This window comes from Lutra lutra, chromosome 9, assembly GCF_902655055.1.
Source record: "Lutra lutra chromosome 9, mLutLut1.2, whole genome shotgun sequence".
NCBI classification, from domain to species: Eukaryota; Metazoa; Chordata; class Mammalia; order Carnivora; family Mustelidae; genus Lutra; species Lutra lutra.
In genome coordinates, this window is record NC_062286.1 from 22739035 (window position 1) to 22754953 (window position 15919).

The window sequence follows — 15919 nt, forward strand, 5'->3', positions numbered from 1 at the left end:
CTTCTGGAAAAGTGATAGGGAACAGGGTGGGGACAGTTGAGACGAGGGCAGTTCTCTGGCCAACCCTGAGGACAGCCCCAGAAGGGAAGGTGTGCCTGGGTGGGAGGAAGGGAGAAAGGACCCTAGGCATGGGGAGCAGGAGGACATCAGCCGCTCTGGTAAATGCCTCCCAGCTCCCCTGGGCCCCCCCCGCCCCCGCCCCGGCTGGGTAGAGGGCCGCCAGTGGGCTGCACAGAACAGAGTCTCGTCTTCTAACCACTGTGTCCCAAATGCTACTGAGGCTGCAAGAAAAAGAAAAGCCAGAGGGGAAGAAAGCAAGCGGAGCTTATGACCTACAATCCAAAAATGGCTTGAGCTGGGCGCAGATGCGCTCAGTCTTGGCTTGAGAAGGCAGGGGCTTTAGGTCATAGTGTGGGGAACCGCACGTGGTGGGGTAATGTGGGGAGGCTCACGGTCCAAGCAGACAGATTCCTGGCATTCAGATACAAATAGACAATCTTCTGCTAAATGTTTCTCTGTAGCAATGAAAACATTCTGCCGTTGCTCTGTTTCTCCCTGTAAAGGAGGCCAGGTGTGGCCTAATGTTTGAATCTTCTGGTCCTAGTGGAAAGCCTTGCCCAGTCCATGGCTGCTATACTTTAAAATCCCTTGTTCTAAATGTTTCAAATACCTGCCCCAAGGTCCACATGTGTTAATGATGGGAACTTGGTCAGAGCCTGAGATACGGGGTTGACACTTGGGTAGAATAGACTGGTATTTCCCAAAAAGTATTCCATGGAACACTAGCCCCTGACACGTTCCTGAAGAGGGCAAAATTATTTACACTAGTGAGGGAACATTACCCACCATAACTGCCTTATAGAGAACTCACATGTATGTATGTTATCATTAAAGGCTCTGAGAAGCCCTGCAATGAAGAAATGTGTTTAAATTGTATCTGTTTAATCCTATGTTTCTCTTAATCCCAGAATCTTTTCTTTGTTCACAAAACCTGTCAGCATCCCCTGGACAATGTCCATGTATAGGTTGACCTAAGAAAATCAATTTTCTGAAGCCATAAAGCTTCTGGTTTGGAAACAATAGGCAATGCATGGTTCCAAGTAAATGAAGACTGTAATTTGAGCCTCTTCCTGTAGGAGACAAAGTGGAGAGAAGGGGCCTCATAGAGTCAGACCGGGGAAGATGTTTGTTGGGAGGTGTGTTGCTGTGGGCAGGACCTGTAGGACGAGGCTTGGCGGTGACTATTTCCAAAGCCCTTGACCTGAGAGAACCATATGTCAGGGACAGGTGCCGGCTTTGTCTAGCTTAACTGTGTGCCAGGGCCAGAGATCTCTGGAGCATTGCTGCTTTTTTTTTTGGGGGGGGGGTTAAAATAAGTTTGCTTCTTTGGTACCAAAGGACCAAAGTGAAATTTGCTTACAAAAAAAAAGCTTTTTTGAAAAATTAATTTGGTGTTCCATCTCACTGAAACTCCTTCCACAAATGTCATTAAGTGTCTACTCTGTAATTCTCTGTGCACTGTGGGTGACAACAGATGAACAAAACCCAGCCTTTGAACTCATGGTTTAATATAAATTGCATTAATCGGAAGGCTCTCACACTAACTAGCTGTTTCGTATGGGTCTCTTTTCTTTCATGTGTCACATGGTTCTCAATGAAATGAGGGCTTAGATATTTTTGTTTGTACATCTTGATTTGTGTAATTCTCTTTCTCCTAGAAGTGTTCACTCAGAGATTTCTAGAGCCTGCTAGTCTTGATCAGCTGCGGGACTTGTTTTAGAACAAAGATACTTTTAGACAAATGACAGTAGGGAGTACTTGATGTGTGCGTGTAGGTTTATCTCCATGTTCGTGTTTATATGTTTAGTGAAGAAGAAAAGGAGGCAGAGTGAGAACACAGTGACTGGAGGAGGTATATGGATTTCTAATCCCCTTTCAAGTACAAAGTATTCTGAGTAAACACTTTTAGTTGCAAGAAAGGAAGATCAGGTAGTAGCTGAAGCAGTTAGCTTCAGGCACAGTTGGAGTAGAATCAGAAGCTTGAACAAAGGTCCAACCAAAGGCCAAGTTAGGTTCGACATCAGATGGGAGATGGGAGAGAGATGCACCTGAGTCAGGTGATGGCAGAGCTTACCGGGCTTCTTTCTCTCCATCACCTGGGGCTACCGAGCCCCAGACTCAACTGCCCTCATCTGAAAGAGTTGTCTTCATCCCAATCAATTCCTTGAATGAAGAAGAGCCATGACTTTGATTCATGGCCTGTCCTTTGGAAGTCCGTGCTGGTGGGCTGGATGCAAACACAGTGTTCCCAAAATCCATTGGCCTGGAATAATATGCTGGCATTGAGGAAGGAAGTGCAGGGAGAAAAAAACAAAACAGTAAATACAGTACATTTGAACATTGGACTTTGTTCAAATAGAAGTCCTTCTCTCCGGGCCTCCCACATGTATTCAATTTAAATGCATGAAAGGAAATGTAATCTTGAATGGGTCTTGAAGTTAGATTCAACAGCATGAAACTACATCCAAGTAGATAAAATCAGATTAGGCATTGGAAGGCATTGGAAGAGACCCGCTGGTGAAACTCCCAGTGGAATTGGCCTCCCCACTGGGCAGAGAAGAGTTAATCCATTTTCGAAAAGCTTGCAGCTCAAGCTGGTTTTTAGTTACCTTTCAAAAGTTCATTAACCTCGGGGCACCTGGGTGGCTCAGTGGGTTAAGCCCCTGCCTTCAGCTCAGGTCCTGATCCCAGGTCCTGGGTTCGAGCCCCGCATCGGGCTTTATGCTCAGCAGGGAGACTGCTTCCTCCTCTCTCTCTGCCTGCCTCTCTGCCTACTTGTGATTTCTCTCTGTCAAATAAATAAAGAAGCACAGGATGCTTTCAGCTTTAAAAAAAAAAAAAAGTTCATTAACCTCTATGCACCTCAACCTCCTTTTCTGTAAAATGGGAATAGTTGCATCTGTATCAGAAGCTTGTTTTTTGGGAAGTGTTAGGTATCTAACGTAGAGAATCTAGGGCGTGCAGGCACATAGTACATGCTCAGCTAAGTGCTTTCCTTCCTGATTTGGTGGAAAAAAAGAAACAACTCTTATTTGCCTTCAAATCCTGTTTGTTGTGGGGGAACCAACACTTTGGGAAATGCAGACTTTCTCAAGAGTTTCTCCAACACAAAGAGACCAATGGGTCTGGCACATCTTATAGGGGCCGATGGTTTGGGCACTAAGAAAGATGGGGTGCTCTTTCACAAAAGCCTAAGTATTGATTCCCTCTTTCTCCCTGATGTGTTCACTCCCTACAGTTCAGGAGGGGACAACTCTCTGGAGACTGTGACTACCTTACCGAGTAAGTAACCGCCAGGGGCTCAAGTCTGTCCACCAGTTCCCCCTGAGCCCCGGCTTCCTAAGAATGCCCCAGCTAAGAGAGGAGGAAGTCATCTTTGCGTACTACCATTGAGCAGAGGCCCAGGGACAGGTAGCTGAAGGGGGTGTCCTAAACACTCTATTTGGAGCCCTGAGGCCTGGGTTCAAGTCCTGGCTCTTCTCTGTACTTGCCAAGTGACCTAGAGAGAGTCTCCGAACATTCTGAGCCTCAGGTTCTTTCAACGGCCCAGGGGGTACAGAAACCATCCGATGAGATCGTGAATATGCCCTGCACTGTGAAGGGATGGGAGGGAGGGACAGAGGGACAGAGGGATGGAGGGAGGGAGGGAGGGAAGAATGGAGAGGAGGGGAGGGGAGGGGAGGGAAGCTGAGAGGCCTTCCTGCCTTGGCCCACCGTGTCATCAGGTCATTTCCGCTCAGAGAGCCCCAGTCCCTGCCAGGCACACACCAACCCCCAACCACCCCAGCTGCATGAAGATGGTAAAAAACCCATTCTGGGGAGCCTGGAGCAGAAAAGATACCCTGCCCCTCCCTCTTAAATTCTCCGTGTCCTGTTCACCCCCTGCTCTTCCAGACATCCTTCGGGAGTTTAACGGAAATCTCACAGGCTACGCAGTGGGCACAGGCAATGCCAATGACACAAATGCATTCCTCAATCAGGCTGTTCCTGGAGCAAAGGCTGAGTATGGCATTTGGGGAGGAGGGCCTGTTGGGGGGGGGGTGGCGATGAGGGGGAGGTATGTGGTCCCCTTTGAGATGGTGAGCCTGACCTCCACCTGCCAAGGGGACATTTCTCCATTTATAGCAATGATCTGGGAGGTCTTCAGCCACTCTCTTCCCTGGCTGCCTCTGTGACTAGGGCTGCAGCAGGGAGGCCAGAAAGGCTGCCACTGGGACAGGAGCCATGGCCCTAGAGGCTGAACTCCTGACCTCGCTCCTTGGGCGGCATGTTCTAATCATGCAACTAACCGACTAACCTCATCCAAGTTCTGATTCTCACCATGACATAATGGTGCTAGAGAGATTTGCTCCTCCCAAGAGTCACAAGTGGCAGTTCCCCGAAAAGATCGGGGAGTGCCAACAGATGAATGGGCAAGCCAGAATCTCCAGCCTTGGAGGCTCCTGGGGCAATGCGCCATGGCCTGTCCCTAGCCCCCTCTGGAGTGAGTAGGAAATGCAGTTGAGAAACAGGACTGCTCAGCCCCCCAGGGTGGTCTCGGGAGGCCCCTCACCTTGCTCTTAGTGGCCCCTGCAGCCCGGTTTCCTTGCTTCTGGCCTGGCCATCTGGGCCCCCAACACACTGTCACTCCCCCCACCTCTGTCGGGCCCATGCCTTTCTAGCTGATGGGCACTGCCTGCCAACCTGGGAAGACCCTTCTTGGCAATGAAAACATCTGGGGACAGATGGACCCAGTGGCAGGTCCCAGGAAATCACTGTGCCATGGATCCAACTCACCCAGACCCATAACGGGGGCCAGAACTAGTGGGGAGCTTAATATGTGTTCATATCAAGTGGGATGCTTAAGATCTAGTCTTTCCATGATTTATAAACCCAGGCATGTATACAGTGTATACTTACTCCACCACCTCTTTCTAAAAGAAGCATCTGGCTAAGTTTACTGAAAAAAAATAGCACAAGGAACATGGACGTAAGTGAGAAAAGTCACAGCCACTGGTGGCAGGGGGATGGGGAAGAAGGAACCGGGTCAGGAGGAGCAATCCTGCAGTTCTTCTGCCTGACTATCAGACTCTCAGCTTCCTGGCAGCCAGGGGGAAAAGAGGAAGTATGCTAAAATGCTAAAACCTTCATAGATCTATTTTCATCACCTAGACCGGTCCTGCAAAGGAGACAAATGGTTTCCCAACATGGAACCCTAAAAGACACATTGAATGTGGAGTCCTAGAAAGGAGACCATGAGTAACAAATAGAGTTGACAGTACCCTAGACTGTGTGGCTTAGGACAAACAGATAATTGGCACCGATAATTGGCTTTTCAATGGGTTATTTGTTGTAATAACTTTCCAGAACAGGCAAGTGGCTCCTTGTCCATGAACCTAAAGGTCTCTGGCAGGCCAGGCAATGGGGATAATGCCATGGAAACCTCCAGTTCAGGCTCTGTAGAAAGAAAAACCCAGGCACTAGTTCCCCCATAGGACTGCTTTCCTCTCCTTCCCAGGGAACTTATGAGCCAAGTCCAGACTCTGGTCCAGAGGATGAGAGATGACCATGTGAGTCGAATTTACAGTTATTTTTAAACACTAATTTTTTAACCCACTGAAGTCCTCAAATGGAATGGTCCGCCATGAAAACAGTGAGCCGTGGCACTCTAGAGGCATTTAAGCCATGGTAGTCCAGCCTGTGACTGAGGCCCTAGAGGACATTATGTCCATGGCGGTGGGGGGGGGTGGGCTGCCCCCGATCACAGTGATCTTGAACGTCCCTCCTGATGCTAAGGTTCTGTGGTCCATAATAAGCTTCCAAAATTCTTCCAGCTCTTGAGATTCTGATTCCATTATTTTGAGTGAGCAAGGAAGTCTTAGAGGGCTGAATGGATTTCCTAGGGCTGTGGCATTTTTGGTTTTTTGTTGGAAGTCACCGAGCATTTTCCTCCTCCCGTGTAGAGAGTGAATTTCCACAAGGACTGGAAGGTCATCACCGTGCTGATTGGAGGCAGTGATTTATGTGACTACTGCACAGATTCGGTATGGGGGCTCGGGGCCAGGGGCAGGCAGGCCCACTCATTGTTCCTGACTTTGACTGGGAGGCCTTGGAGGTCCTCTTGGAGACTAGTCCCTTGAATCGACCCTAGGATTGTCCAGCAACAATTATCCTCCTTTTATCCCATCAGCCTCGGGTTTCTGCCTCCACCCACCTCTGTGTCCCAGCAGCTGTGAGGGAGCAGGTGGCAGGAATGGGGCTTCTAGTCCCCTCTTACAATTCCTGAGAACTCAGGAAGCAGAGAAACTGTGAACCCTGGCAGTGGGAAGGGAGGACCCGCACGTTCACTCCTAAACAGAAGCTCTGGCTGAAGGTTCCAGGCTTCTGGCTGGCCCATCTCTGATAGTAACAAGGAACCAACTGTTCAGATTCTGACATGATGAGCTGGTCAGAGGGAGAAGGCAGAGGAAGTAGTAGTCCTGGGGGCGGAACCTGCGGGGGTCTTCAGCTGCCCCGCTGCCCCCTCTCCCGAACCAGCTCCTCCTCTCCCTCCTGTGTCTTCCCAGAATCTGTATTCTGCAGCCAACTTTTTTGACCATCTCCGCAACGCCTTGGACATCCTGCATAGAGAGGTGGGTGGAGGCTCGGACAAGCTGGACACAGCTCAAGCATGTGGGTGGGGGGAGGGAGGATGGGGGAAGGCAGGCGAGACATCCCCTCCCCTGAAGGAGACAGCCAAGGGCACGGGCGCCTCCCCTCTCCAGAGTTTGGGGAAACCTCTCCCATTTGGGATCATCACAGAAGGATCTCAGGCTTCATGACAAGACAGCTGGTGTGCTCATTGCTGCCCGCGCCCTGGTACCCCCCAGCACCTGATACCTTCCCTCGTGGCCACAACAGAGTGCCCCTCATGCTGCCCACTGAGCCATAGCCTGTATCTAGAGCAACCCCTCTCTGGTCCTGCTCCCAAGAGCTTGTTGTCTTTCCACCCCCGGACACAGACAAGGGGTTCCAGCTGCCCGGGGGGAGCCCTCCTACTATCCAGTGCTTCTCGGGGTGGCCGAGTCCCCAGGCCTGCTCAGCAGAGCTGGTCCATGTTGGGCTGAAGGGAAATGGCAAATAGGGCACCTGGCTCAGCCAATCGGAAGCTCACTAGCTGATGGCCGAATGGAGCTGAGCTGTCAGCCTTTAGACGCTGGTCCACCATGTTGTCCCTGCCAGGAGGTGCTGCGCACCCCGCAGCCCACAGTGGGTGGCATAGCCGGCAGGGCCCTAAGCAGTGATGTTGTGTCCACGCCCTCCCAAAAGCACACTCAGGGACACATGAGCTGGAGTTCTGTAGGGAGTCACTTCTCAGGGCCCTAAGGCAGCTTGAGGAAGGCCCCAGGGCCCTTCTCTCACCTGCAACCTTGCCCGTAGGTGCCCAGAGCCCTGGTCAACCTTGTGGACTTCCTGAGCCCCAGCATCCTGCGGCAGGTGTTTCTGGGCAATCCAGACAGGTGCCCTGTGCAGCAGGCCAGGTAGGCAGGGGCTGGCCGCCCCCCTCCCTGCCCCTGCCAGAGAAGCGCTCTCCTCCTGGTCTCGCTTTCACAGTGGTGACTCTTCGGGGTCTCTGTGGCTCGGTGTGTCCATGGATCCAGGTCTGCAAAGGGGGTCTGTGTCAGGACCACCCCCTTCTGAGAAGCTGGAGATGGGCTCCTCCCTTCCCCAACCTCAGGATGCCACGAGGGAGCCCTGTGACATGGGAGCCCCAAGGGAGAGGGTCAGGGCTGGGACCAAGGCTGGCGTTTGAGACACAGCGTGGCCCAGCCAGCAAAAAGGGGAAACGTGCGGTTGTATACGTACATGGTCGGATTGAAACAGAAAGTAGGGAAACGATGCACATCATTCGGTGACCTTTATGGGGACGGAGCACACCGGGGACTTCAGAGGGGAGTGTTCTGTTTCCTAAGTGGGGTGAGCGGCACGTAGGTACGTGTTTAGGTACGTGTTTTGTCTTCCTACCTCATACTTTCATTTGTTTCTTTAATAAATAGTTTTACAGAACCTATTGTGTGCCCAGCACTATTCTCAGTGTTTGAGAGATAATACCGGTTTGTTTGTTTTTTTAAAGATTTTATTTATTTATTGGTCAGAGAGAGAGAGGGAGAGCGAGCGAGCATAGGCAGACAGAGTGGCAGGCAGAGGCAGAGGGAGAAGCAGGCTCCCTGCCGAGCAAGGAGCCCGATGTGGGACTCGATCCCAGGACGCTGGGATCATGACCTGAGCCGAAGGCAGCCGCTTAACCAACTGAGCCACCCAGGCATCCCGATAATATCGGTTTTAACATGAAGCGTATTGCATGAGCATGAAATAATTCATGATGGAATTCATCCAGATTCGTTCTGAATGCACAGTTCATGATGAAGGGGGATGCTAGGGAGAGCTAAGGAGGCATGTGAGGGCAGGAGCTTCAGAGGCCCCCGAATACAAGCTCTGATGCCCCAGGATGCATTTTACTTTTATTCTTAAAAATTAAACATCAGATTTTCATTGCCTAAGGTCATTTGTTCCGCATACTTTGCCACAGGCCCAGTGCCTGCCATCCGGTGTTTGTGTTCTATCGCTATGAGAGGCTGCTCGCTCGCCTGCCCTCAGGAGTTTGTCCAGTCCCTGCGTCAGGCCTCGAACCTGCCCCTGAGAATGAGCATCAGAGCCCCAGGGCCCATGTGCTCCTAAGCCAGGGCTCAAGAGAACCACCCCACAGAGCTGGGCCCTCCCATCTCCCCCTCTTTGTGCAGCGTGTTATGTAACTGCGTTCTGACCCCTCGGGAGAGCTCCCAAGAGCTGGCCAGGTTGGAGGCCATCAGCCAAGCCTACCAGGTGAGACCAAGAAGGGCGCCAGCATGGGGAGAGCTCTCCCCGTACTCGGTCAACACGCCCACACTCAGGGAAGGGAAGAGCTGGTCCGGGTTGGAGGGACGTCACCCTCAGAGCCCCTTCCTCTGCCCCACCTGGCGGAAGTGTCTCGGGCCACTCTGTTAGATTCATCCCAGAGGAATCCAGGTGGCAAAGCCCCCCAGGCCCTCCTGCCCTCGTGGCTTAGCCCCATGCTTGGCCTAAAAGGTCAGTAGCTCTGAGTGCTCCGTGGGTGGGCCTTCCCCTTCTCTGCACCCCAGGGACTCCCTTCCTCCCCTCCTCAAGAGACAGGCCACGCAGGCACGAATAGGGAGGCGGCGGGTCCTGAGCCCCCAGGGGCTCCCTGGAGACTCTCCCCAGCTTCTTACCCCTTGTGGGACTTCCTGCCTTGACCTTCAGAGCTGGCAGTTCACTCAACAGCAAACCCAAAGGTTAACCAACCTGTTTCCAATTCTCTGGAAAGAGATTTGCCATCACGTGTGTCTGTGTTCTCGGGGGAAGGGTTGAGTCACCCTCTTGGGTAGGGAGATGGGGGCAGAGGTGTCAGCCGCCACACCCTGGCCTCCCCCCAACAACCCCCCAGCGGCCCCGGGGGGCCTGTGCTGAGGGCAGCCTGCATGTGTCCGCAGAGCAGCATGCGGGAGCTAGTGGAGTCCGGCCGTTATGACACCCAAGAAGACTTCTCTGTGGTGCTTCAGCCCTTCTTCCGCGACGTCCGGCTCCCCCTCCTGGCGGTAGGCTCCCTGCCCTGCTGGCTGGGGCTCCTGGGAAGGAGGAGGAAGAAATTCAAGGCAGAGATGCCGAGGGCTTTCCTGAGCGCGTGAAGACGATGGGAAAGGCACGGGCAGGTCTCCAGAGTCTGGTCTCGTGGCACAGCCTCCTGGAACACCTGAGCTGTGTTCCTTGTGGCAGCCTGATGTGGGATGCACTCATTACCGCGGACAGCAGCCCCCACTTTGTGGAGCACCCCTCCCCCCACCAAGCCCTGTGTTTGCCTAGGTAAACCGTTAACAATGACCTTGCCATGAGTTTCTTCATCCCCAGGTAATAGAGGCTTAGAGGTGTGCAGAATCCTTCCTAAAGTCACACAGGGAATAAGGGACAGAGAGGCATGGGTTGGACATATCCAACTTCAGATGATTCCCTTTCTGTCACCCACCCACCACTGAAGTACTGAAGGAGGGAGCTGGGGAATGGGGTCTCCGCACCCTCTGGCCATGCTCTCCCCCTGACACTTGGAGGAAACAAACTCTGTGAGCTCACCAGGGTGGGGGCTCAGTTCTCTCCTCCTGAGCCTCTATGCTGAGGGCCTTGCCTAGATGGAGGGAAGCTGGAAGAAGCCTTGGGCACCCCTGATCACCTCCAGAGAGATGCGGGTGGCAGGTGTCCCCATGTTGACTTTGCCCAGCCTGTCCCCAAGCTCTGCCCTGTTCTCCCCACCAAGACCGCTAGAACCAGCTGGCCAAAGGCTGGGAAGTAGCTTTTCCTGGCTGGCTGGCCAAGAGTTCCTCAGGGACTAGAAGCTCATTCCCTAGACCATGGCATGGGCTAGGCATTGCACAACTGTGCCTAAAAATAAATATAATGCTTTTAAAACACATTAAATAAGGGGAATTACGGGGCCAGAAAGGAGGGTGGGGGCTGGGGTCACCCAAGGCTGTTAATCTGTGGGATTGTTCTTCTCTCCCTCTCAAGGTGACATGGTCCTGTAAAAGGCCAGTGGCCTGGAACTTCTCCAACGGGAGGGGGACACTGAGTGGTCAATCCCAGGGGTCAGGCTGACCAGCTGCAACCCCCTCTCTACTCTCTGTACCAATAGGATCTTGAAGAAATCCGTTTCTCTTTCAGGATGGGCGCCTGGATATGTCCTTCTTTGCGCCAGACTGCCTCCACCTAAGTCAGAAATTCCATTCCCAGATCTCCAGAGCCCTTTGGGTCAATATGGTAAAATCAGTGGGGGCATCCCTGGGTCTCTGGGGCTCTAGTCTGACAAAGCAGCAGCCCTACAGAACGAGGCTCGCTCCTGGCCTCCCTTTGCAGGCACGGTAGAAAGGAGCAGCGGCTGGCGTGTCTCTAGAAGTCTGTAGAACTGAAAATATGCAGTCCTTAGTTTTCCAGCATCAACTTCCCCCTCTCCTTTGCCCTTTGACCTGGGGAGGAGGGGGCTCTCTGAGGAAGGCAAGACCCCTCACACTTATTTAACATTCTCCACGTGCCAGGCGCTGGGTGAGGCCGTGTGAGATGTGTTACCCAAGCCTCACGCCAGCCCTGCCAGCCAAGCTCTAGGACTTTGCGAGGAAGGGAGAGGCTTGCCCAGTGCCCCACAGCCAAGCTAGGAGAGGAAGCCAACCCCCTGGACATCAGGCTGGAAGCTATCTCCGCCGCAAGGTGCTGCTAAGGGAATGCTCACTTCAGCGGGCCTGTCTTGTCTCCCCCCTGCAGCTTGAACCGTTAGGAAAGAAAACGGAGAGCCTGGACCTGGCAACAGATATAGCCCTCTCCTGTCCCACTCAGGTAATGGGGGAGGACGTGCACTGCCCCTCCCCAGAGCCCGCAGCTCAGACCTCGCCCTCCCCTGGTCCCACACCACAGCCCCTCGAGTGGGTGCGCAGGAGAGCTTTGGAGGATGGGAGGGAGTCGACGGAAAGTGACAGGAGGAGATGGAGAAGAAGCACTTCTTTGAGAATGGGAGAAGCTAGTGGGAAGGGAAGCCTGGGCCCCAGCAGAAGCAGAGGACCAGGATAAGAGCCGTGGGTTCCTGGTGGTGCGGCAGCAGGGGCACCAAGAAGCCAGAAGTGTGGCAGTAAGGCTCATTTTGGCTGCAGCCCTTGGGGCCCATGGGCGAGTCTGCCCTGGGGTCAGAAACCTTAGTGAGAAGCCAGCCAGCTCTGAGGTTGTGGTTGGTGGTCTGAGAGCCTGGAGGGTGAGTTCCCAGCAGGGATAGAGTCAAGGAGGAGAGCAGCAGAGAGCATGGGGAGCTGCGTGGAGGAGGGGCTGGGAAGACCAGCCTTGCCACTGGGCTGGAGGAGGCAGCTCAGGGCTCCTTTTAAGGAGGAAAATGTAAGTGGTGTTTCAACTTGATTTCAGGCCTAGGGTGGGGGCAGGTTAGTGTTCCCACTGCTTTCGGCTCCCTTTCCTAGGCCCTGTCTTAATGGTTTTTTAACCAAATAAGGCTGAAGCCAGATGGCCCTCAGTGGCTGTAAAAGCAGAAGGACCTGACCCAGTCTGGGAGGCTGGGTTTCCCCCCTGGGGTCAGGCTGCCTCAGCCTCTCCAGCCCTCCCAACTGAGCAGCAAATGGGCCTGCAGCTCCCCCCTGTGTCTGCCAGGGCTCCAGAGAGGATGGGCACCCCTGCCCACACCCATGCTCCCACCTCCCCGAGCCCAGCCTCCGTCCCCAGCAGGAGAGCAAGGGCCAGGGGAGGAAGGGATGGGGAAGTGAGGCTGGGGGAGTAAAGGGCTCAGTTCCTGGGTCTAGAGCTCGGAGGGAAGGAGTAGTCACATGAGGTAACACAGATGCCTCCAGCTGGAGGGCCGGACCCAGTCCTAGGGGACCTCCTGGGCCAGGTGTGAATGGTTTAATTACTAGATCCTGAGCCTGTCCAGGAGTGTTTGGGGGGAAGGGCCAGGCAGCCTGGGTAGTAGGGGCATTTGGGGACTCAGAGCAGTGGCTGGAAACCATACTGGAGGTAAGCATTTGAGTGTTTAAACAACCTATATGGCCATCCTGAAAAGCAGCCACGGAAAATCCTCTCCAATCTGTCGATTCTCCTGCCGTTCAAGAGTAAAAGTAATAACCGGTTCCAGGGAGCCATCCTGTTCCCTCCCTTCCCCAGAAACATGTATTAAGTACCAGGCTGGAGCCTCAGCACCTGGTCAGGGAGGGCCCGGTCACCACAGTCACCACGGGCCTCAAGGTCACCTGAGCCACTCCCTGTCCCAGACCAGGCAAGGAGCCCCAAAAGGGTGTGACTCTAGCCACAGCGGGCTCTGCTGCTCCTTCTGGACAGAGCCTGACTGAGCCATTGGTAAGCGGAGGAGAGCCATAGAAGCCCAGCCTGGGAGAAGCCGTTGCCAGGCAACCCCATTCCAAAAGGATCCATCTGTTGGCCAGCCCCGCTCCACCACACCAGGCAAAGCGGCACTCCGCGTTCCTCGCGTCCCATCTGCTCCCTCCCCTGTGCCGTAGAGCTCTATAAAAGTCCGCCAGCATCTCCGTGTGAGCTGACAGGGGCCAGGAGGCACATATTTCAGTCCTCAGGGTGTCTAAACATAGAGGCAACAGGCAGGACCCAGCGGAGAGGAGGAGGCCGGGATGGAGCCTCCTCCCTGCCCCTCTGGGCTCCTCCCCCTGCTGCAGATTGTCAGCCAGGCCAGGCCGGGCCCTTAGCCTCACTCCCTGGATTTCTGTTAGACTTCTGATCAGCCGCCCTGTGGACTGTGACCATTGTCCCCTTTCTGCTCTCACTGCCTTCCCTAACCCAGGACAGCTGGCTGTGGCTCCTCCTCGGGCTTTGAAGACCCACAGTCCTCTCCCTCCGCTCTTACTCCTCTGACCTGCTCTGAACACTCATCAGGGTGAACCATGGCCTCCGTGGCCTCCGTGGCCTCCGTGAAACCCATTTCCGCGGGCATTCCTAGCTGCAGTGCCTCCCCGATGGTGCCGTTCTTCTAGCTGCTGTCCCTTCTTGTCCCAAAAATGGGGACAATCTCCCACTGTCATGTGCCACCTCTATTCTGTTTTCCCTCTTTCCACATCCCCTTGCTCTGAGGGTTGTCTGTTTCCACGGTTTCCTGGTAAATATCTGTGCTCAGGACCACCCGTGTCTTCACCTCTCCTTTCTCAAACTCCAGCTCTGTTCTTCTAACCTTTAAGAGAGCTTCCCCCCGGGATGCCCTGGGTGGTGTAAGGTTGCCCCGAAGGTGTCTTAAATGTATTATCAGGGGACTGACAAGAACAGGGCCCCAGAGAGAGGCACTGGGAGGGGGGCACAGAGAAAGAGAGAAACTGAAAAAATTTTAAGGGTTATCTCACCCAATATTTCATCTTTACAAAAAGCAGAGGTCTGTTGTGCTCTCTTATACTTACTTTACCATTTAGCAAGGTTTGTATTTTGAAATACACATGGGGGACACTGTTACCTTTTGAATGCTGTGGATTTCTAAGTCTCCTAGCCTGCCTCACCCCACCATCACCCCAAACTCAACACACATCCATTCAAAGACTAATTTTTGAGCCAGAAACGTCAAAACAGGGAAGAAGTATTTGTCTCCCCCACCTCTCTGATCCTCAGGACTTCCCTCTTTCTGTCTGTATCACTGTGGTTTATACAGTTCAGCGGGTGTGGGAGGGGAGGTGCCCTATCTGATGGGACCCTCCCTCGTGCCCCCCGCCAGTCCCCATCCTCTTCCTCCCACCCCCGTTCACATCCTCCTCACTCTGTGTGCTAACGGCCATGTGGCCCTTCCCATCGTAACCACAGAGAATTCTATAACCCGAGGATCCCGGCGAGGAGGGCCTCAGAGTCCAGTCCACACTCCGGGTCCTGTGGTAGAGGAGTTTCTCCACTCCCCTCCCCTCCCGAGGCACCAGCACAGCCTCTACTGAAGCTCCCTTAGTCTCAGGCAGTGCTTCTCCGACTACCATGTGGCTGTCCCTGGATGGGTTATGAAATCAGCTTCACAGGTCCTGAGCCAGCACACGGGGACTGACATGGGATCAGGTAGATGTGTCCGAGGGCATTCCCTGTCCTTCTGTTATAGCCTCCTTCCTGTCACTGCCACCCCCTTTCCCTGAGCCTTCCCGTCCCTTCCCTCAGCCAGAGGAGTCTTGCAAACCTGGCATGGTACTCATGTCACCCTGGAACGGACGCCCACTGGGGGTTGGCCCTGGCCTTGACTGTGCCCCCCAAGGGCAGTGTGAGCCACACAGAACACCGCCACTCCTTCACCACAGACCTGGGCACGTGGTAACACGACCAAAAGGGGCCTGACCGTCCCTGCAGGCTGCTGACTCACACGGCTGACGCACAACAGGAGGCTGTCCTGGCACTGCCCGCCCTGCCCCCCAACCCAGGCAGGCCACAGCATCTTTGTAGAACACTCCTGTGATACAATCATTTGGCTTCACTTTCTAGCCACCGGTGCTCCAGATCTAGCCCAGGAGAGCAGTCAGGCTAACTCGAATCTCTTTTTACATGACCTGCTCCACTCTGGGCTCCTACACCGCTCTGACTCACACATGCCTGATGGCGTCAATGGTCAGCGAAGCAAGCCCCGGGCACCCCCCACCCCCACCCCCATCTGTCTCTGGCCTGGACCTGTTCTCATGGTTCCTGCTCTGGCTTGGCTCCCCACTGCATTCCACTGTCTCCCTGACCTCTGACCCCTTTGACTCCCTCTCCCCTCTCTGGTCCCTCCCCCAACCCTTGGGTCATGTGACCAAATAGACCCTCTCCAGCCTGACTTTCAGTGCTCCCAGGAGAGCAGGTGAGCCTTTGCTCTCTGGGTCTTCCCGTGCTGGCAACTCTGTGACTAGCTCCAGCCACCAGCCCCTATTCCCGGTCAGGGCTCCCTTGACAAAGGGAGAGTGATAACCAGCGACTCTCCACACACAGCATCTCCTCTACGAGGTCCGTACACCCCCTCCAGCCCGATCTTGCAGCCATTTCTCAGCAACTACTGGGCTTACTGGGCACACTGGTCCCTGAGGCTTCACTGTGTCCTGGGGTCTGTGCTCTCTGTCTGACCAGCACAAGCTTTATAGCCTCCCCTCATCCTAGCACCTGGAGTGGGGCCCTGAACACACAGGGTGCTTCCACCCATGGCTCAGTTATTTCTAAAATGCTCCCACATTGCCGTCCTCGGATGGTGAACGCTCAAGGACTGCTGTGTAACATCCACTGGGACAAGCCCGGTTGGTCACGGTGACATGGCATGGTAAGTCCTCGATGGCCTTGGACACTTCTGCCCTCAGCCCTGAGT

General features: G+C 54.1%; 1 protein-coding gene and 1 long non-coding RNA gene across 2 annotated transcripts in view; one reads left to right on the forward strand and one right to left on the reverse strand.

Annotated features, from left to right (window-relative positions):
- PLB1 (phospholipase B1) overlaps positions 1–15919 on the forward strand; it is a 145238-nt gene that overhangs the window by 104262 nt on the left and 25057 nt on the right. The window contains exons 35-44 of the mRNA XM_047745744.1: positions 3299–3342; positions 3955–4063; positions 5558–5609; positions 6003–6083; positions 6606–6671; positions 7459–7559; positions 8820–8901; positions 9567–9671; positions 10786–10881; positions 11380–11451. Of these exons, the coding sequence (XP_047601700.1) occupies positions 3299–3342; positions 3955–4063; positions 5558–5609; positions 6003–6083; positions 6606–6671; positions 7459–7559; positions 8820–8901; positions 9567–9671; positions 10786–10881; positions 11380–11451 (808 nt within the window). The remainder of the gene's footprint in view (positions 1–3298; positions 3343–3954; positions 4064–5557; positions 5610–6002; positions 6084–6605; positions 6672–7458; positions 7560–8819; positions 8902–9566; positions 9672–10785; positions 10882–11379; positions 11452–15919) is intronic.
- LOC125109096 (uncharacterized) lies at positions 1366–3346 on the reverse strand. The gene is made up of 2 exons (XR_007130110.1): positions 2913–3346; positions 1366–2688 (listed from the first exon to the last, which is right to left on the reverse strand). It is a non-coding gene; the product is annotated as an uncharacterized LOC125109096 (long non-coding RNA).